Source organism: Rhinatrema bivittatum, chromosome 1 (assembly GCF_901001135.1).
Source record: "Rhinatrema bivittatum chromosome 1, aRhiBiv1.1, whole genome shotgun sequence".
Lineage (NCBI taxonomy): Eukaryota > Metazoa > Chordata > Amphibia > Gymnophiona > Rhinatrematidae > Rhinatrema > Rhinatrema bivittatum.
In genome coordinates, this window is record NC_042615.1 from 662,548,441 (window position 1) to 662,570,580 (window position 22,140).

The 22,140-nt window shown below is 44.5% G+C and overlaps 1 protein-coding gene across 4 annotated transcripts in view; it reads left to right on the plus strand.

Moving 5' to 3' along the window:
• CETN3 (centrin 3) overlaps window positions 1-3,937 on the plus strand; it is a 106,669-nt gene extending 102,732 nt beyond the window's left edge. For all 4 annotated transcript variants that reach the window (XM_029573514.1, XM_029573506.1, XM_029573497.1 and 1 more), the window contains one exon: window positions 3,521-3,937. In XM_029573514.1, coding sequence (XP_029429374.1) covers window positions 3,521-3,564 — 44 coding nt within the window. In that variant the 3' untranslated portion in view covers window positions 3,565-3,937. The remainder of the gene's footprint in view (window positions 1-3,520) is intronic.
• Window positions 3,938-22,140: the final 18,203 nt, after the last annotated feature.

Here is a 22,140-nt window from a genome sequence, read left to right on the forward strand (position 1 = left end):
ATCCGCTTGTGATTTAATTACTCTGAATAATTTTGTATCGTCCGCAAATTTGATAACCTCACTCGTCGTATTCCTTTCCAGAATGTTAGATATATCAAAATCATAGAGCATATAGAAAGACATGGTTTAAGGGAACACAGTCAACATGGAAGTCTTGCCTAACAAATCTGCTTCATTTTTTTGAAGGGGTTAATAAACATGTGGATAAAGGTGAACCGGTAGATGTAGTGTATTTGGATTTTCAGAAGGCGTTTGACAAAGTCCTTCATGAGAGGCTTCTAAGAAAACTAAAAAGTCATGGGATAGGAAGCAATGTCCTTTCGTGGATTACAATCTGGTTAAAAGACAGGAAACAGAGAGTAGGATTAAATGGTCAATTTTTTCAGTGGAAAAGAGTAAACAGTGGAGTGCCTCAGGGATCTGTACTTGGACCGGTGCTTTTCATTAACAAGTGGTTGGACGTGATTTATCTCATCCAGAAAGTTCCCAGATTTGAAGAGAGGCAGCTACTACACCAATCTGTGGCAGTCTAATCTGCTCTCAAGAGGACTATAACTCATTTTTCTGTGCCCCCAGGGAAGGATTCTTGAACCTTGGATACTCTTGGCAGGATTTAGATAGAGATTCCATTCCCCCTCCATAACATTGTGAAAAGGAAACATTTTCAGTCTGTCAAAGGGAACAGAAAAATTCTTCAGATTAGTGATTAGGACCAATAATAATTCAACAACATATACTTGTAATTTGCTTTTGACCAGCTTCAGTAGGTATGCTGCCACCATAGCAAGACATTTGGTGAACACATGGAACTGATGCTAGACCAAGAGTCAGCACACAACACTGGAGGTGGTCTCCCAGGACCAGTGGATTATGCACCTCTACCAATAGATGGAGACAGAGAAAATTGACAATAGTATATATAGTGACATCCGTGTCCAGCAGATAGTTGATGTGCTTCTCACAGGACAAGCAGGATGGTAGTCCTCACATATGGGTGACATCATCAGGATGGAGCCCAATCATGGAAAACTTCTGTCAAAGTTTCCAGAACTTTGACTGGCCCCTACTGGGCATGCCCAGCATGGCACTAACCCTGCAGCCAGCATGGGCCCCCTTCAGTCTTCTTTTTTCCACACAGCAGTAGCCTCGCGGTTTAGGAACTCTGAAGAGATTCCTGACAGGAATTTTCCTCACGGAGTTAATTAAAATTAAATTGCCCCACAGGGGTCCCTCCTCTAACTTTATTCAGGCCGTGGTACTCCGGTAAGTTTTTTCACAGAGTTTCGTCAATTACCGTCGAGTTTGGCCCTCGCGGCCTACTGGCCGTCGACCGTACTGTGGCTCAATTTTTTTCTATGGCCATGGCGTCAGGTTTTCATCGGTGCCCGGACTGTACTCGCACCATGTCTATCACAGACCCTCATGCAGTCTGTGTAATGTATTTAGGCCGTGAGCATGATGTCCTGACTTGCACCAAATGTGCCCTTATGACACCAAAAGGTCGCAAAGCCAGAATGGAGAAGATGGGACTTCTTTTCCGTGCTCACACCCCGACGCCATCCATCGCATCGACGTCATCGGAACTGGCACCGTCTGCGTCACACCACCATCGACAACCGTCCGGTGACCGTCCGCCATCGACGTCTTTACGGCCATCGACTCCCGTTTCTCCCCCTCAAGATCGAGGGGATCGCAGGGAGAAACATCGGCATCGTAAGTCTCGGACCGTCGAGGGAGCGAAATCATCGACCTGGCCACCGTCCGAACCACCACGGAAGAAGCCCCGTCCAGGAACGGCACTGACCGCTCCTGCGACCGGGACATCGAGGCCACCCTCACACGATCGGGGTTTGGGAGTCGCGATTCCGCCTGTAAAGGTCGCCCCTCCGACTGTGCCTCAGCCTCCCTCTTCCATCACGGAGCCGGGACTGATTGCCCCAGGTCTCCGGGAAGAACTGGACCGGCTGGTCCAGGAGGCCTTCGACAAGGCGATGCAAGAAACTTAGCTGACCACATTATTATTTGCTGGGCTTTCATTTAAATGCAAGATAAATCTATCAGCAAGGACTTGAAAAATATTATCCCAGAAGTGGGTGAAATTTATAATGATGAAGATCCCTATAATGATGATCAGTTACTTGGTTCAGTATAGAGAGCATTGTGAAGAAGTGTTGGATGTGCGCTGAGTGTGAAAAGTGGAATATAAATAAAAATGTAATGGCTTACTGGATAACTTAGTTCTATAATAGACAATAATGAATATCTTTGTTAACACAGGTTTTGCTCCGAGGCCGCTCCGAAATCAGAGCGGCCTCGGAGGGAACTTTCCTTCCGCCTCCCCTCACCTTCCCTTCCCCTACCTAACCCACCCCCTCTTCCTTTGTTGGCAGATTTAAGCCTGCCAGCGGGCTGCTGGCGTGCCATCACCCGACCCGGGGGCTGGTCCGGAGGCCTCGACCACGCCCCTGGGACGGCGTCACGCCCCCAACACGCCTCCCGCCCCCAACACACACCCTTTGCAAAGCCCCGGGACTTACGCACGTCTCGGGGCTTGCGCGCACCGCCGAGCCTATGCAAAATAGGCTCGGTGGGGGGGTTTGGGGTAGGTTTTCGGGGGGTACGCGCGTACCCCTTTGAAAATCTACCCCTTAACTTTTATCTGTATTCAAGAAATTATTTTAAGATCAAGTTTTTTGTTGAGGTAATGCTCTCAAACTTTGTTAAATAATCTTTTGCATAATCTTACTGTGATCAAATTCAGTCATTCCAAGGTATAGGATAGATACCAAGGTTCTTTAACTGAAGAGAGGGCTCATAAGCCAGAGATCTACTGTGGAAATAAAAAGAGAAGAAATGGCATGGTTTGTAGCAGTCAGCAGAGGACATACTGTAGTAAAAGAGAGAAGGAGTTTCTGCCTTTAGGTGGCTAGCCTTTGCATATCTCTATCCCTAAGGAACTGGCCCTGCCACAAAAGTAGAGCAAGGATGACTCAGCTGCCTGGAGGAGCTAACAGATAAGCTGGGGGAGTAGAGCTCAGAGGATCTTGGAGAAAAGAGCTGCTTTTAAGTTATACAAATACAGGAAAGCAATACTTCAAGAAGTACCCACTATTTCTTGTTACTGCTACATTGGATCTTGAAGTAGCTAGATTAAACCAAATACTAACAATAATGCCCACCTTTTAATTTTGTTTAATTTTGTAAGCATTTTTATTTTTTGCAAAATGGGATGACACCATTGCCTTTGAGCCTGAATTAAATGTGATTCATTAAATTCCAGGCACCCTATGGATTTTTTTATGCATGGTAATAATTTGAAGCCTTGAAAATCTACATGCATGCTTGTTAGTAACAGTTCTGACTTAATTAAGTAGTCAAAAATGGCAACCACAAAAAATGTTCTTCATTAGGAATAATGTATTTTTAAGTATAAAATTAAAGGTAGGAGTTATACTTAGCATAGTTATATGTAAAATGATAATCAAATAATATTCTAACTATTATGTTTTCCTTACCACAGTAAATCAGGAGGAGTTCATTGCTATTATGACTGGCGATATTTAACAAGTTCCAAGAAATGAAGAAACAGAAGGATTAATGGCTGATATTGTTACAGTTACTTTACATGAGTTTTACAGATTTGCATTGCTGGATCCATGCATAAAAGGAACATATATGTGTTCTGGAAGGACCAAACTACACCCCCCACCACTGTCTGTAGTGATATGTTACTATTTTGTATTATAAAGTTACTACTTAAGCAATGTTAAATTTCTTAACTATTTGAGTATTAGTTTATTTGTAAAATAGCTCTCTATAGTTTCTTAAATTAAATCATGTTGTACAAATCCTTTTGAAACTGAATTTTTTTTATCATTAGATCTGGGCATTTAAGTTCTACAAGACTTGTTATTAATTTTAATAAAATGTTAGGATTTTGAAAGCTCTGTTTCTGTTACATTATTTGATGATATGATATTTCTCTGTGACTGATTGTGAAGCAGTTATCTTGGATGTATCAATAAGTTTTAATTTTTTTAATTTATAGGGCCTGATTTATTGATGATTTTTTACCATTTCTGTCTCTATAGGGAAAAAAGCTTAGTCAATCTTATCCATAATTTTCAGCTATGAGTTCCAGATTGGAATGCTGAAATTTCCACCCAGATCACCCTTATTTAAATGCAGAAAGTGACCTTTTTTTTATTTAGATGGTATTGCTAGCCCTCTAATCAGGAGCATATAATCGGCCATTAATTTGTTTTATAATACCTATTCTATCTGAAATACTTTTATAATTGACCATAAGCCAAAAAAAAAAAGGCTTCAGGGGGTTGCCATGTTAGTTCGGTGTAGCAAAAATGACAATTTATTGCAGGATGCCTCAACAAATGGGTTAGTCTATAAGGTGCCACCTGCCTCTTGTCAAAAAAACCTATTCTCTATCATAGCATAATGGTTGCCTTTAAATGTCTACTCACAAACATCAATAGTAATTTTACTTTGAATCGTGATAATATTCAAGTAATAAGGCCTGTTGCTGAAATCATTTGTTTTAATACAAATAAGTCAAAAGTGATAGTTAAGTGGTCAAGGTCAACTGGAGGGAACTTAATGCACTATTTTTCTCAGATTTAAGGACTTGAGTATGATTTTATTGCTGTTATAATCAAAGTTTCATCTGGAAATGTGAAACATAGTAAATACCTACGTGTAATCTTTTAGCAAAGGAGTGACTGGCCCATTTTCAAACTTCTACTAGACAAATGTAATGCGGTGCAAATGATCCTAAGACAGTACCTGCTACATAGCATTTACAAACTAGTCAAGACAAACATACAAGACACAGGTCTTTTTCCTAGCGTGTAGCAGATGGACTCAGGACCAATGGGTATAGTGTACTCCTGTTAGCAGTTGGAGACGGCTCAGATTTCAATCTGACGTCAGCCCCTAGTACATATACCCCTGCAGGAAGTGCAGCTCCTCTGTATTTTCCGTCTCCAAAGCAGTTAGGAGCTATTTGCACGCTCTCAGAGCGTTAGACTAAATCTAAAGAAAAAAATTGAAGAAAGAAAAATCCTACTGGAAGACGAGCCCCGCACTCCTGCGGTGATACCCTCGGATCCCTCCCCCAGTTGAGTTTCCCGAGGTGATTTCTGTGGTCCCTCGGAGGTGAGAGCCTCGGTCCGGTGGCCGAATCGCGGCAGGGACCTAGCCCCCGAGCGAGAGGAGTTCTGGCGCGGCGTTGAGGCAGCCTCGGTCCAGAGCCGAATCGCGGCGAGGACTTAGCCCCCGATCTCGGGCGCGGCTGAGAGGCAGCGGGTGCATCCTCTCGAGCTCGGCGGTGAAGGTACTTACCCTCTCCCCCGCAGCCGGAGGCCGCCCAGGACGAAACCGGGAAGCGCCGAAGACAAGGTAAGGTGGAAATCTTCTACTTTAAGCCGGTCTCCGAAGATCGAGGAGGAGCACAGGTCTGCAATCGGAAGTCTGTGCCGCCGGGTTGATCCGCCCTAGAAGGGCTAGGCCCCGGCCATCCTAGGGTCTGCCCACGTGGAGACCCTCCGAGGAGGTCGCCATATTGCCTGCACGGTCACCGTCGTCATCTTGGCCTTGTTTGCCGCGCCGACCGCCGCCCCATCCGAGCGTGCAAATTAAGCTAAGCGCACAACATCCCTTGTGAGCATAATCTTAGGCGCACATAACCCTTACGCGCATATCTTACGCGCACAGTACAAGGCACACATCTACGGCGAGGCGCACATATCAGACGCAATGGAGCGCATAAGAGCTTTCGCGTCCACAGAAATGGCACCTTCAGAAACAAGAATAAAAGCTCAAGGCCTCTGCCCAGCATGCCACATCAGAACCGCACAGATCGAGGAAGCAGACGCCCTATGCGCACACTGTGAGGAGGCCCTGGGAGATGCAGGTCAGGGCCAGTCTCACCCAGGGCACAGGGCTAGCTCCTCAGGGGGCACCCCGGACCTAGCAGGCCTCAGCGAGTCCATACCACAGATGGGGACCCCCAGGAATCCAGCGCCCCTCAACCTAGACCCAGCATCAATCTCCTGGGTAGAGTTATTCAAGGGGATTCACGCCTTTGTTAAGATGCAGACTGAATCCTGGGCGAACCAGCCATATGCGATACCGGAAGACCCTCATGCCCCATCTACGGGGACACTGATTTCTCCGAGGAAGAAGTCTAACCCCTTGAGGAGGGAGAACTCCCTTCGGGGACAGAGCCACACCGAACCATGAGACGCTTCTTCTCAAAGGATGAGCTTCCAGACCTTGTATCCCAATGCCTTTCGGAACTCGCTATCCCGAGCCAAGGCACCCAGGGGGAACCAAGAATGAACCCCCTGCTGGAGAGCCTTCGACAGACGTCTCGCCATTTTCCTCTCTTACAGGCGGCACAACAGCTAATTGACCTGGAGTGGAATGCGCCAGAGTCCTCATTCAAAGGGGGTCGAGCCTTAGCGGCCATGTATCCCTGGACCCAGCAACCAAGGAGCTTCTGGCGTGCCCCAGAGTGGATGCCATGGTTTGCGCGATCTCTAAGCGTACTACCATCCCGGTGGAGGGAGGAGCGGCGCTCAAGGACGCACATGACCGGGGCCTGGAAGCCATACTAAAACAAGCTTTTGAGGTGGCAGCCATGTCCCTCCAAATTGCAACCTGCTGCACCGTGGTGACACGTTCCTGTTTATCCCAAGCCAGGAACAACACCTTGGGAGAAGACATGGAATCAGCTCTATCATTCCTCACTGACACCGCTTCCGATCTAGTGCGCACAGCTGCTAGAGGAGTCTCATCCACAGTGGCAGCCAGGAGACAACTCTGGCTTCGAAATTGGTCGGCTGACGCCTCACGAGAATGCCCTTCAAAGGATCCCTCCTGTTCGGCAGCGAACTAGAGAAACTGGCTAACAAATGGGGCGACTCCCCGTTACCTCGCCTGCCGGAAGACAAGACGAAGAGAAACCAGCGCCCCTTTCCCAGGTCCACCAGGGGCAGAAGCTCACAGCGCTTCAACCCGTACAAGAATAACTTTCAAGCGCCTCGCTCTACGGGCAGGATCCAGTCATTTCAGAACAAACACAGCAAGAGAGGAACCAGCTCGGGTCCAGGCCCCAGCCGCACCCCACAATGAGATCCAGCCGACCCATCCAAGGAAAGAAGCCATAGGGGGCAGGCTAACCCTATTCTACCACAGATGGGTCGAGATAACTTCGGACAAGTGGGTCCTAGCCATCATCCGAGAAGGGTACTACCTGGACTTCCTTCGAACTCCTCTGGACAAGTTTGTGGAATCTCCCTGCCACGCCCACGCAAGAGGGCGGCAGTGGAAGCTACGCTGACCAGACTTCTGGACCTCGAGGCCATAACCCCTGTACCTACTCGGGAAACAAATACTGGACATTACTCCATTTACTTCATCGTACCCAAGAAAGAGGGTACATTCAGGCCCATCCTGGACCTCAAATCAGTCAACCGGCACCTAAGGACCCCACGCTTCCGCATGGAAACCTTACGATCGGTCATACGTGCAGTACAGCCAGGAGAGTTCCTTACCTCCCTGGACCTGTCAGAGGCCTACTTACACATCCCAATTCATCAGGAACACCAGCGCTACCTACGCTTCAAGGTCCTGAATCGTCACTACCAGTTCCGGGCACTACCCTTTGGGCTAGCCACCGCACCCCGAACGTTCACCAAGGTAATAGGAATTCTTACAGAACGGACTACAGAAGGGTCTGTCCCTCAACTCCATCAAGGTACAGGTGGCCGCATTGTCATGCTACGGCCCCAGGATCGAGGACGACAGCCTAGCCTCGCACCCAGATGTATCACGCTTCCTGAAAGGAGTCAAGCACATTCGCCCACCACTAAAGTGGCCTGTGCCCCTGTGGAACCTCAACCTAGTCCTGGAATTCCTAGCGGGATCCGCATTCAGACCCCTCCGAGGCCTATCCCTCCATCTGCTAACCTTAAAGACGGTGTTCTTGCTGGCCGTGTGCTCGGCCCACCGCATATCAGAGCTACAGGGCCTATCCTGCCGGGAACCTTTTCTCAGACTCACCCCGGGGACCATTCAGCTACGCACGGTTCCCCCCCCTTCCTCCCCAAAGTGGTCTCACACTTCCACCTTAACCAAACCATCTCACTACCTGCGATAGACGGCTTGACGAAGCCGGAAGAAGCCCATAGTCTGCGCCATCTCGACATCGGCAGACTCCCATCAAGATATCTGGAAATGTCGGAACCAGTACGAAAGACAGACCACCTTTTCGTCCTCCACAGCGGAAAGAGACAAGGGGAAGCGGCCTCACGGGCAACCATTGCCCGCTGGATCAAGGAAGTCATCAAGGCGGCCTACGTAGAAGCGGGAAAACCACCACCTCTACAGGTCAAGGCCCATTCCACCAGGGCCCAGGTGGTTTCCTGGGCAGAAACTAGAATGCTGTCACCTGCCGAGATCTGCAGGGCGGCAACGTGATCCTCCATCCATACCTTCTCCAGATTCTACCGTCTGCATGTTCAGGCTTGGGAGGACACAGCATTTGCAAGAGCAATTCTTAATGGATCACAGGCAGCCTCCTACCCAGTTCGGGAGTAGCTTTTATACATCCCATTGGTCCTGAGTTCATCTGCTACATGCTAGGAAATGGAGAAATTACTTACCTGATAATTTCATTTTCCTTAGTGTAGACAGATGGACTCAGCAGCTCACCCGCGGCTGCCACTATACATGGTCCTTCAATGATGCAAAGGTAAGCCATGCTGTCTTTTCCCTAGGGCATCCATCCTGCCGGGTGTCGACGCTTTCCGGTTGAGCACACTGGCGGTCTCCAGCTATAATCAACCAACCTGTTCAAGTTAATCAAGTTTTAACGTTCTAACAAAAGTTATCTAAGTATATATCCACAATGCTTTGCAAGGAAGAATACTGAGGAGCTGCACTTCCTGCAGGGGTATATGTACTAGGGGCTAACATCAGATTGAAATCTGAGCCGTCTCCAACTGCTAACAGGAGTACACTATACCCATTGTTCCTGAGTCCATCTGTCTACACTAAGGAAAACGAAATTATCAGGTAAGTAATTTCTCCATTACTCTGAGTCTTCTATTGAGAATGGTGCCGATGAGGATTACTCTCCAGAACTCTATAGCCCTCGCCACAACTAGAAGGTATTTCCCCTTCCCCCTCCAGAGGGATGGTTCCTTCCTTGGGTTTGTACATGGGATGGCAAAGACCCTCTCATTTCTAGGCAGCTCTGATGTCTAACAAAACCTAGCTAACTTGCCATTGTGATAGTCATATTAACACTCAAAAGGTGCCTGTATGTTGCATTTCCCTTTATTTAAGGACAACCCTTAGGTAAGGAGTCCCATCTTTATGACTCCATTATATCTGCTTATCATTAGAGAAAATAAAAATAGATGTTACCTTTCTTTATAAGCTTTAACTATTAAACTAAGCAGCTTAAGGTTTGGCAGCATGCAGGAAATCACACTTTCATGGAAAGTCTAGAAAAAAACACAATAAACTCGGAGTTTATAATCTATGTGTGACTTGTTGCACTCCTGTCATCAGAAAATAGGTATTATCCCAGGACAAGCAGGATGCTAGTCCTCACATATGGGTGACATCAATAATGGAGCCCTATACGGAAAAACTTCTATCAAAGTTTCTATAAACTTTTGACTGGCACAGTGTGCCCACTGAGCATGCCCAGTATGCTATGATATTCTCTGCCACAGGGGTCTCCCTTCAGTCTTCTTTTTTCCATGGAGCCATTAGCCTCGCGGTTAATTTGGAGTCCTGTGTGGGAAATTTACCATACCTCATAAAAAGCTTAGAAAAACTTCTTTCCACAAGGGTATCCCATAAAATTCCATCGCGGTAAGTTTTTTTTCTTTTTGCCGTCTGTTCCGTGCCATTTTTTCTTAGCCTAGTCGTCGACGGCTGTCCGACTAACCATGGCTACGGGCTTCAAAAAATGCCCTATTTGTGGCAGAACTATGTCCATCACAGACCCACACTTAGAGTGTGTGCTCTGTCTCGGCGAGGACCACGATGTCCAATCTTGTCAAAAGTCGCCGAGATGACACCAAAAGGACGACGACTCCGGATGGAGAAAATGGAGCAACTACTTCGTCTTCAGTTGCTTCCTTCCAACATCAACGTCGACACAATCGTCTCCGGCGGGAACGATTCATAGAAACATAAACATAGAAACATAGAAATGACGGCAGAAGAAGACCAATCGGCCCATCCAGTCTGCCCAGCAAGCTTCACACTTCTTTTTTCTCATACTTATCTGTTTCTCTTGGCTCTTAGTAACCTTTGGCTCTATTTCCCTTTCACCCCCACCATTAATGTAGAGAGCAGTGATGGAGCTGCATCCAAGTGAAATATCAAGCTTGATTAGTTAGGGGTAGTAACCGCCGCAATAAGCAAACTACATCCATACTTATTTATTTACCCAGACTATGTTATTCAGCCCTTATTGGTTGTTTTTCTTCTCCCCTGCCGTTGAAGCAGAGAGCTATGCTGGATATGCGTGAAGTATTAGTTTTACTTCTCCCCTGCCGTTGAAGCAGAGAGCTATGCTGGATATGCATTGAAAGTGAAGTATGCATTGAAAGCCACATTAGCTATCAGCAAATATTGACTAAGCCTAATAATTGGTAATACCTATAGCCTATGAACGCTCCGTTAATTTTACATACTCTTACCCACCCCTGTTTCTTTTCTTTTTTTTTTTTTTCTTTTTTTTTTTTTTGAGATGGCAGCCCTCCATCCTTCCGCTCCGTGAAGGTGGAACACCAACCACTGGCATCCTGCTCCGTGAATGCCTCTGTGGCTACTGCCGCTCATCCTTAAAAAACGAGTTCCGGATGAAGCGGGAGATAGATCCTTATCGTCCCCCTCAGCTTCTTCGATGAAATTGGCATCGGGCATTGAAAAACTTAAAGAGAAGCATCGGGATCATCATCGAAGGCCTCAGTTCCGGCATTGATCCGGTAACCGGTCAGCCATCGAAAGATTCCGGAGCTCTATCTAAGAAACCTCGGACGGAAGAGGTTTCTATGAGGCCTTCGACTCCATGGCGATCCCCACCGATATCGGTGTTGGGAACCGTTCCTCCCCAGGGCTCTGCGGAGGAATCAGAATCGCCATCGCTGCCTCCTCCCATAGCTGCTCTGGTTTCACCAGCTATGCGGGCGGAACTGGACGGATATATCCGCCAGGCAGTCAGGAATGCGCTCCTCGACGCCATACCAGGACCGGCTTAACCTTCTAGGCCATCGACATCGCCACCAATGCCTCAAATTCTTCCATCGACGCCGATACCGACGCCGTTTCCAGTTCCATTGGAGACTCCTTCTATGCCCTTACCGATACCATCACTGGGCACGTCACTGATGCCACTTGTACCGATTACGGTGCCACTATCTGTTCCACCAGAAATTCCTTCTATGCCGGCACCTGATTTATCCATTTTGGCACCTATTCTAGCAAAATTGGATGCTCTGATTGATGCTCTTCCTCCAAAACCTCAGGAAGCACCATTGCCACAGAGGACACCAGTTGTTCCTCCGGAATTACCGATGCCTGATCCCATTCCTGGCCCGTCGGGGATTCCCCGTCCAATTCCCTCGAAATCTCCACTATTTCCATTGATGCCTAAGACTCATCCATCGATGCCTTCGAAAGCCAAAACAACCCATACACCTGACACATGGACAGACACAGATACCGATGTCTCCACAGACGAAGAAGTCCTCTCTGAGCCTTCTCCCCCGGAGGAATGCAGAAAATCCCCTCCAGAGGATCTGTCTTTTTCTAATTTCAGAAAGGAAATGGCGGATATCATTCCTTTCCACCTGCAGTCAGAAGAAGATGTCAGACAAAAAACACTAGAAGTGTTACAGTTTGTAGACCCACCGAAGGTCTTAGCCATACCAGTCCACGAAGTTCTTCAGGAACTGATGTATAGGCTATGGGAACACCCTGGATCAATTCTTCCTGTTAACAAAAGGACTGATGCAACATACCTGGTTCAACACATCCCAGGTTTCCAGAGGGCTCAACTGCCTCATCAATCAGTGGTAGTTGAGTCAGCACAAAAGAAGGCCAAGAGATTAAAGACACATTCTTCAATTCCACCAGGAAGGGATAACAGATTCCTAGATAATCTAGGAAAGAAAATGTTTCAAGGATCTATGCTGGTCTCCAGGATTGCTGCCTACCTAGCTATTCATGACACAATACCAGCGCAATTTATGGAAACAAATGCAGGAGATCACTCAATCACTCCCTGACCAGCTTCAAGAACCTGTTTCCAACATAATTCACAAAGGTTTAGAGGCTGGTAAACACGAGGTTCGTGCAGCGTATGATAGTTTTGAAACAGCATCTCGACTATCGGCAACGGGTATCAGTGCTCGCAGATGGGCATGGCTCAAGGCCTCAGATTTGAGGCCTGAGATACAAGAGAAACTAGCTGATCTCCCTTGTCTCAGGGGCAACCTCTTCGGGGATAAGGTGAAGGAAGCAGTTTCCTTGTTAAAGGAACATACAGAAACTCTGAAACAGCTATCTTCGATACCTCAAGAATCTCAACCATCATCCAGAAGAATCCCAAGAAAGGATTCCAAACGCCCATATTATAGACAAAGGCGTTATTATCCACCTCCTACACGTGGACGCTTGTCTAGGTCGCCTCAAAGATCACAGCCTAGGCAGCCAAGAACAGCCAGACCTCAACCCCCTCCTCAAACGGGATCTACTTCGGGGTTTTGAGACTCTACCAGAGAACAGCAGCCTCTCCTCCAATCCGATCCCAAGCTTACCGGTAGGAGGTCAGATTACTTTCTTTCAACAGAATTGGAAACCCATTACCACAGACCAATGGGTACTCTCCATCACCACTCAAGGGCACCACTTGGACTTTCTCACTGTACCAAGCGACACTCCACCCACTTTGTCTTGGACAGTAAACAATCAGTCCACACTCTTACAAACAGAATTATTCACCCTTCTGAGAGCCAGGGCCGTGGAACCAGTTCCCCGACCTCAGCAGGGCAGAGGATTCTATTCCTGTTATTTCCTCATTCCAAAGAAAACAGGAGGCCTACATCCCATCCTAGACCTTAGAAATCTCAACAAATTCTTAAAAAAGGAGAAATTCAGAATGGTATCATTAGGCACAATGTTACATCTACTTCAAAAAGGAGATTGGCTCTGTTCTCTGGATCTTCAAGACGCTTACGCTCACATTCCCATATTCCCTCCTCATCGCAAGTATCTACGATTCCTAGTAGGAACTCACCATTTCCAGTACAGGGTGCTTCCATTTGGCCTTGCCTCAGCACCCCGCGTGTTCACAAAGTGTCTAGCAGTGGCAGTGGCCCACTTACACAAACAGGGAGTGCACGTGTTTCCTTATCTCGACGATTGGCTCATCAAAAGCCAAACGAAAGAAGGAGCTCTCAACTCTCTCAAGCTCACAATCAATCTACTCCATTCCTTGGGATTTCTCATCAAGTACCAGAAATCCCACTTCACACCATCTCACCTGTTACAATTCATCGGAGCAGAATTAAACACCATGACAGCAAAAGCTTTTCTTCCACGAGACCATGCACACACACACTCGTTTCCTTAGCAAATGCCCTACGTGCTCAATCACAAGTAACGGCTCATCAGTGCCTTATTCTTCTTGGTCATATGGCCTCTACAGTTCACGTCACTCCCATGGCCCAATTAGCCATGGGGCTCATGCAATGGTCTCTCAAAACACAATGGATACAAGCCATTCAGCCACTGTCTTCTCCAATTCAAATAACTCAGCAACTACATTCCTCACTCCTCTGGTGGACAACCATGGACAATTTGCTCAAAGGCCTACCTTTCCAGCAACCGGTTGTGCAAATGACATTCTACAGGTGCATCCACCTTGGGCTGGGGAGCACACATTGGTCATCTGCAAACTCAAGGTACTTGGACACACCTCGAAGCTACATTTCAGATAAACTTCCTAGAGCTTCGAGCTATACGTTATGCGCTGCATGCATTCAAGGACTGCCTGTCACACAAGACTGTTTTAATCCAAACTGACAACACAGTAGCCATGTGGTACATCAACAAACAGGGAGGTACGGGCTCGTATCTCCTTTGTCAAGTAGCTGCACAGATTTGGGACTGGGCCCTAGCACACTCAATGTTTCTACGGGCTACTTATCTGGCAGGCATTCACAAGGTAGGGGCCGATCGCCTCAGCCGTCATTTCCAGCCTCACGAATGGTCTCTGGATCCAGAAGTGGCGACCAAAATATTTCAACGTTGGGGCCAACCAACAATAGACCTCTTTGCATCACAACAGAATTACAAAGTGAGCACTTACACTTCCCTGTCCAAGCAGTCAAACCACTTACCCAGGGATGCCTTTGCTCACCACTGGAACTCAGGCCTTCTATATGCGTATCCTCTGATACCGCTCATAACCAAAACTCTAGGGAAGCTACAACAGGACAAGGGGTCCATGATACTCATAGCCCAAATATTGGCCTCGACAAGTATGGTTTCCCACACTTCTAGACCTCTGTCAGGGATCCAATTCATCTGGGAATAGCTCCCACTCTCATAACTCAGGATCAGGGCCGCTGCGTCATCCCAACCTCCAATCCCTATCCCTGACAGCATGGATGTTGAAAGCTTGATCCTGCAACCCTTCAATATTTCAGCTGATGTATCCCAAGTGCTTGTAGCTTCACATAAACCCTCCACCCGGAAGAATTATTCTTCCAAATGGGAACGATTCACCTTGTGGTGCAAACAAAACAATACTGATCCTTTCACTTGCTCCATATCTTCTCTTCTAAACTATTTATACCATCTTTCAAAATCTGGTCTCCAGACTTCATCTGTACGGGTACACTTAAGTGCAATCTCTGCTTACCATAACAAGATGGGAGATGCACCAATCTCAACACAACCTCTCGTCAGTAGGTTTATGAGAGGTTTAATTCAACTTAAGCCACCAATTTGGCCTCCAGTCACAGAATGGGACCTGAATCTGGTCCTAACAAGGCTTATGCGTTCTCCTTTCGAACCCATAGATTCCTGTGATCTTACATTTCTCACATGGAAGACTATCTTCCTCATAGCCATTACCTCGGCTAGGAGAGTTAGTGAATTACAAGCACTTGTCACATACGCACAGAGTGGGTCTCCGTACACATCCAAAATTCCTTCCTAAAGTAGTTACGTAATTCCACTTGAACCAATCCATAGTTTTGCCCACATTCTTTCCAAGGCCTCATTCTTATCAAGGAGAACGGGCCTTACGTACCTTGGACTGTAAATGTGCGTTATCTTTTTACTTAAACCGCACTGGAGTCCACAGGAAATCCAACCAACTTTTTGTTTCTTATGACCCGAATAAACCAGGTAAAGTAGTGGGTAAACATACTCTATCCAATTGGCTAGCAGATTGCATACAGTTTTGCTGTGAAAAAGCAGGCCTTCCTCTCCAAGAGCGAGTAAAGGCACATTCAGTAAGAGCAATGTCAACCTCAGTAGCGCACTATCGTTCAGTGCCAATTCTTGACATATGTAAAGCAGCAACATGGAGTTCTATTCACACCTTTGCAGCTCATTACTGTCTGGATAAAGAAGGACGACAAGATACAGCCTTATGGACAATCTGTCTTAAAGAACTTGTTTTCAGTTTAATCCCAACTCCTTCTACATCCAACCTGCTGTGATTTTCGGCTGCCTCATTTTCACCAACAATACTTCAGTGTTGCTTCACTACAAAATGACTCAGCCTCTAGCTTGCTAATCACCCATATGTGAGGACTAGCAACCTGATTGTCCTGGGATAAAGCAAAATTGCTTACCTTGTAATATGTGTTATCCCAGGACAGCAGGATGTAGTCCTCACGAAACCCACCCGCCACTCCGCGGAGTTGGGTCCGTTACGTTTTCTTATTTTATTTTTGGCTAACGCTGATTGCTACAAAAGCGACTGAAGGGAGACCCCTGTGGCAGAGAATATCATAGCATGCTGGGCATGCTCAGTGGGCACACTGTGCCAGTCAAAAGTTTATAGAAACTTTGATAGAAGTTTTTCCGTATAGGGCTCCATTATCGATGTCACCCATATGTGCTGTCCTGGGATAACACCTATTACAAGGTAAGCAATTTTGCTTTACAGGTAAGCAATTTAGGTTTATAGGCTATCATTTACTGAACGCCAACAGTGAAGCTTCTCTGAGTAAATAAAGAATTTGTCAATGCTATTTGGAGGCAGTTCTCTCAGAACTAATCAGAAGTGTTCAGTGAAGAACAGCCAAGCCCTGAAGTCAAGGGAGAGAAAAATTGCCAGGATTATGTTAACAATTAAAAAAAAAAAAAAAAAAAAAAAAAGCAAGCTATGGACTAGAAAGTAAATATTTGGGATGTCTAAGTTACACTAGTTTGATTCCAAGAAGGTATGCATTTTATTTTTATTGGGATGACTCAGGCAGATTGATATATAAAATGTTGTGAGGATTCTGTTTACTTTTTTTGGTTTTAATAGATTAATTATATTATTTCAAAGGTGAGGTGGGGAAAAATAGTTAATCTGCATGTAGGATTTTCACCTTTCCATTCATGGCTGTGACCACACTCCTTAGGTTTATAAATTACATTTCTAAATAAAGGCAGAATTGCATCCCATGACTAAACATTGTTTCCTTGAAAATCTGTCTATAATTTGGTTGTCTACAGTGGTTTTATTTTCCCCATTTTTATTTTGCAGGAAAAAATTATCTTTTATACAAAAAGCTAATTTGCTTTCAAATTTTGTGAGCCTACCATAAGCTAGGATTTCATTTTTGACACAACACTTTCCTCCTTTTCCTTTTGGGTGTCCATCTTAATTGGAATCAGGGTTTGTATCTGGCCATTGGCAATTACTCTGATTTCCCCCCCCCAATTTCATAACTCTTCCTAACTTACTTTAGTCCAGTTTTTGCAATGATAGTCCTTGACCAGGGACTGTAAACTAAGATGAATTCTTAAATCCTGCAGTCTTGTGGTTGTGCAGTTATGGACCCTCCCCCTAGGAGCTGTGAATACTGCCTTTGCAGCATTCCCAGCCATGGCCACCTCAAAGAGTGGAAGACTTGACCTAGGAATCCAATCCAGCTCCTAGGAATCCGTGTATTCACTGCCACCAAGTTATCAGAATGGTCTAGGAATTCTGTTCCCTTTCTGGTAGACTAACAATAAATTGAATAATATCCCAGCATATTGAGCAGCTATGATCAGCTTCAATTAGATGCTGAAGTGAAAAGCTGGGCATGGAACCCCTAGAATTAGACTAAATAAGTATGGTGATTATATACATACATTTATTTGTTCACATGTATTACTTGCCTGTCACCAAAGGTTAAAGATGAGAAATTATAAAGATTCTCATGTGAAACACAGTACATTAGCTCTGGACTGCAGAAGTTTTTTTTAAATTTTTATATAAAAGCAACTTCCCCACTGGCATTTGCAAGAGCGATCACCCCCCTTCATGAGGCACTATAAGTATGAAATTTTGTAGTGCTTGACTGGCAAATGTCATAGAGCATAGTTTCTGTTAGGCACACTTTGCTTTAGTAATTGGAAAGAAAGCCCAGAAGCATTTGGTACAAGGCTTGAGATCTATGTGAACAGAAGCATCTTTAATGCTATTCTGTAAGCATCAGCTTTGCTGATAAATTCTTCATTACGTTTTCTGTTGTACTCTGGGATCAATTAATCTTCTGAGCTTTGGATTTCAACTAGAACAATAATGGCTACATATCTTAACTGGTCTCTAAACAAAATGGAGAAAGGAATTTTTTTTTAAAGTCTCTGGGGGACAATTTCTTGCCTATAGAGAGGGATCTTTGCCTAACAAGGAGGCCTAAATTAGCAATAATGCATAAGTGAAATTATCCAATGGCACCAAGATGGACAGAGCTCAATAAAGATTCTACTGAGCATGCACAGGAATTCTCGCATAGATACTGCTTCATGACCTCCTCGCTCTTTCTTCGTCCAGGCTATCGCATGGACATATCTCAGTCTTTCTCTTAAAATTTTTTTGTTTTTGGCCTTGTTGCTATTTTTCTGCCTTGTTGCTTCTGATTTTCTGCTGCTGCTTCAGTAGCCCCCCTAAAACAGAGCTTTGATTTTAAAAAACATTTGGTGAGTGTGGAAAAGTCTAAGATCAAGAAGCCTGCAGTCCTTGTGTTCGAGGCCTGCATCTGTGAGCGCTGGATGTTCTTCATAGCTACACAATTGGGAGTTCTGGGATCAGATGACCCAGCTAAAATTGCAAGCTCCATTCCCTTCAGGGACGGCTGGTATGACTAGTGGTTTTGAAAGGCAACTGAGAATGTTCTTTTTTGACACCTTGTTTTCTTCTCAGGGAAGGGGTTATTTTTACTCTCCCTTCTCTGGGTGAGCTTTGCTTCTGAGTGGGCCGATTTCTTCCTTGGCCGCTCTCTGTAACTCACTAAATCTGTGAGCCAGTCTGGGAGGAGCACTCAAGCCACGCTTTGGGCTGGTGCCTTTAGGCTAGATTTTCCTATGTCGCAGGGCTCCCTGAATTGCATGCTAATGGGGGGGGGGGGGGGGCGAAGCGGGGGGCGGGTCTGCGAAAGCCAGTAGCAATCGCACCTGTGCGGTGCAATCGCTGTCTGATTTCACACCCAATAGCACCATCATAAAAGGTGGTGCTATTGGACGTGAAATAGGCAGCAAAAAGGGTTCTTACCTTTTCGCTGTCTGCGATGTCTTTGCGACGTCTGCCCTGGTGCTGCCCCAACTCCTCCTGTTCCGGTCTTGACGCTGCCCCCATTTAGTGATCGCATGCGAAAAAGGACTTTTTCGCGTGCAATTGCTTTGGAAAATAACCCCCTTAGTTAATGATGTCTTGAAAGTTAATGCTGGGCCTTAGCTACTCTCTAGGCTCTGAAAATGCAGATGGTCTTATCTCTAATGTGGTCAAGTGGCACAATGATTTAGAGGGAGACATTTTAGTTAATAATATTAAAAGTAGTTTAGAACATATTTATAAGTTGATGAGAAGTGCTGATTTGCATGAAATACAATTCAAGTTCCTACATAAAATGTACTTTCATCCCTTAGAGCTTGGAAGGCTTTGATTTTTTGAGTCCAGTAAGTGTGTTAAGTGTGGGGCTGAGGAGGACATTGTGTTTAGGTCTGTCCATGTATTTCTCAGTTGTGGAGAGATGTGTTTTCAATGTATTTCTAATTGGACCTACTCTGCTTTGAAACTAGACCCTTAATTTTGATTGTTGGACATCTTAGATAATTATTTGTTGGATAATGATGACCATTTATTCTTTCTGTACAAATTATGTATAATTATTAAATGATGCATCCTACTCCAGTGTGTCCCTGTGGAAGGTATAGATGCACCATTTCTATGAAGAAGATGTTCATGATGAAGTCCTCCCTGCCTAGACGGAAAAAGTTCCTATGGAAGTGGTTTCTAGATTTGCTGACCACCCAGAATACATAGTTGTAACAGTATGCTGGAATCAGGATGGGGAGTTTAATCTAGTGGGTTTTGAAGGGAATTGCACATGTTTGCCTCTAACAAAATTTAACTATCCTCTATATACCTTTCCAAGTTCAGCATTCACACTATTTAATGTATATCCCTTCTGTTACACGTTACATGTAAACCAATATGATGTTTCGACGAATACCAGTATAAGAAAACTTTAAATAAATAAATCTATTTTTGAAGAATAATGTGTGATGGTGTGGATTCTCTAAATGTTATGAACATAACGCAATTTTGTGTCATATCTGTTAAATTTGTTTGTATTGTGCATTCCTCCCAATAAAAGAGAATTTTGATAAATCAAAATGGCTGATGAAGCAGAAAAAACTGCTGATAATGTTGGAAGAAGTTGCCAAATACTTGACAAATTGTCTAACAGCAGTATTAGAGGACAGTTTCAACTGACCATGCGTTTAGAGAAATAGTCTGTGGAGCACATAGTCTGTTGCTATTTGGATGATAACTTGTGAAAAGGCTTTTAAGAAGTCACTGAAAGTCTATTTAAAGAAGCTTTTGCAGTCCTAAATAATTGAGATCTTTTGCTTAATGAACAGTGAGGCTGTTTTTTGTCTATCTTTTGTTATGGATATTTGTTTCTTGTATTATTTGTTTTTGGTTTCAATTATATACATTTTTTATTATGTTAGCTGCTTCAAAACTTTGTAATGTATGAGGGCTATAAATTTTAATAAATTCAAACTGAAAAATTTGAAACACCAATGAAAAGGTTTACAAAATCAGATAAGAGTTTTGGAGAAGAAAAATGAAATACTGGAAAGTAAAATAGATGAACAAGAAAATTTAAACTGCAGAAATCTTCACTTTATTCCCCTATCAGTGTTAAAACTTGAGATTTACAGTGATTATATGAGCAGATCATGCTTGAAAAGCTGGAGGATTCAAACATTCATAGGCTACAGTGAAAAAATGTGAGTAGACCCAGACCAATGATAGCTTGCATCTTAAATTATGCAGATAAAATGCAACTTTTTCAAGCACATAGATCAATCAAAAATTTGGAATAGACGATAGCACTCTGATTTTCCAAGCTCTCTCTGTACAACCTAGCTTGATGGACTCTACCTGGGTAACATCAAGCTAGGTTGAGAGAACATTGCACAAATCTCATCTTTGGGTGAGTTTCCTCACTCCGAAGGTCATCAAATCTTCACAAGAGAGCACTGTTCTGTTCGTACATCTCACTTTGAATGTCAAAGTGGCCTCTAACCCCGAGTTACTAGGTGGGCCTCCCTTAGAGATAGAAATACCTATCTAGTGTGAGGGCATCATGGCTAATGTCTCTCTCTCTCTCTTTTTTTTTCTGTCTCTGAGCTTAAACATGGTTCCCCAAGTGGTTGTATGTAGGAAATACATCAATTCTGGCACTTATCGCAAAGTGCGAAAAAGATAGCGCTTTGCATAGGTATTAGCACAAATTGTGATAAACTGCCTATTACCATAAAACACACCCCTTTTCCTATCGCATGTGATATTTAGGGCATTTTGATAAAGCCAGGTCTTAAACAAGTGCTTAGCTATGAGTAAAAATGCATCTGCATATGAGTTTTTTGATGAAACTATTTTTTTCTCTCTTTAAATTTAGTGATATGTTTCAGCTTCTTCAGGTATTCACAATGTTATTTTAAGATATGAGAGGTTATGAGCAATACTGCATACACAGGCTGATTTCCATTGACTTTGAACTATGCAGGTGGAACAATTGCATGTTTACAAGTGTGTTTTACAGTTAAAAAGATTGGAATTAATGCTGCAACATTCAAGGTGGTGGCTTATGTTGACCTAGCCACATAAGTAAGGAAAGGTGATGGCAGCCTGGATGTCACAACTGGAGAATTATTTCCTTTGGGAGCCAAATATGTTCAGATTCTGTAACTAAGACTGTACCATCTAGTCTAACATCTAATGTAGCATTCCTCTGCTGAAACTGGATTTATTAAACTGCTTCTGCATTACTTCTTTGTGCAGATTGTGTATTCAATTAGATGCTGCAACCCAGCAAAGATCTGCAAACAGAGCAATAATTGTTCTTGCTACAGGAAACCAAGTTCTGGAAATTGACAGTTCATTACCCTTTTGCTATAATTTGGCACTGTGTCATCAAGCAGGCTTGAAGTTGATAATTTTTGCAAGTATTTGGAATACATAAATTTTACATTAGTGAAGTCAGCAAGTATCTGAAATGAATGCTATGTGTGCAGAGTTAATCAAAGGAAGCCATCTTGCTACTGCTGTCTCTTCAGAGAGTCATTTCTGCCAAGCTGTTTGTTTGGTGCAAGGAGGAGCCCTGCAAAAGTAGTTAAGGCTTGAGTGTCATTTTGTAATGGATGGAAGGTATGAAACTGAGGTCATGGACATTTTGTTTTTTCTCCAAAGATTTGCTGGGTGTGAACTGATTGTCAATAAGTCCTTATTAGTGGGGAAGGCATAAATGATTCATGTATTGTCAGCAGAAGAACTGCAGTCTAGTTGCATTTGTTAGTTTATTG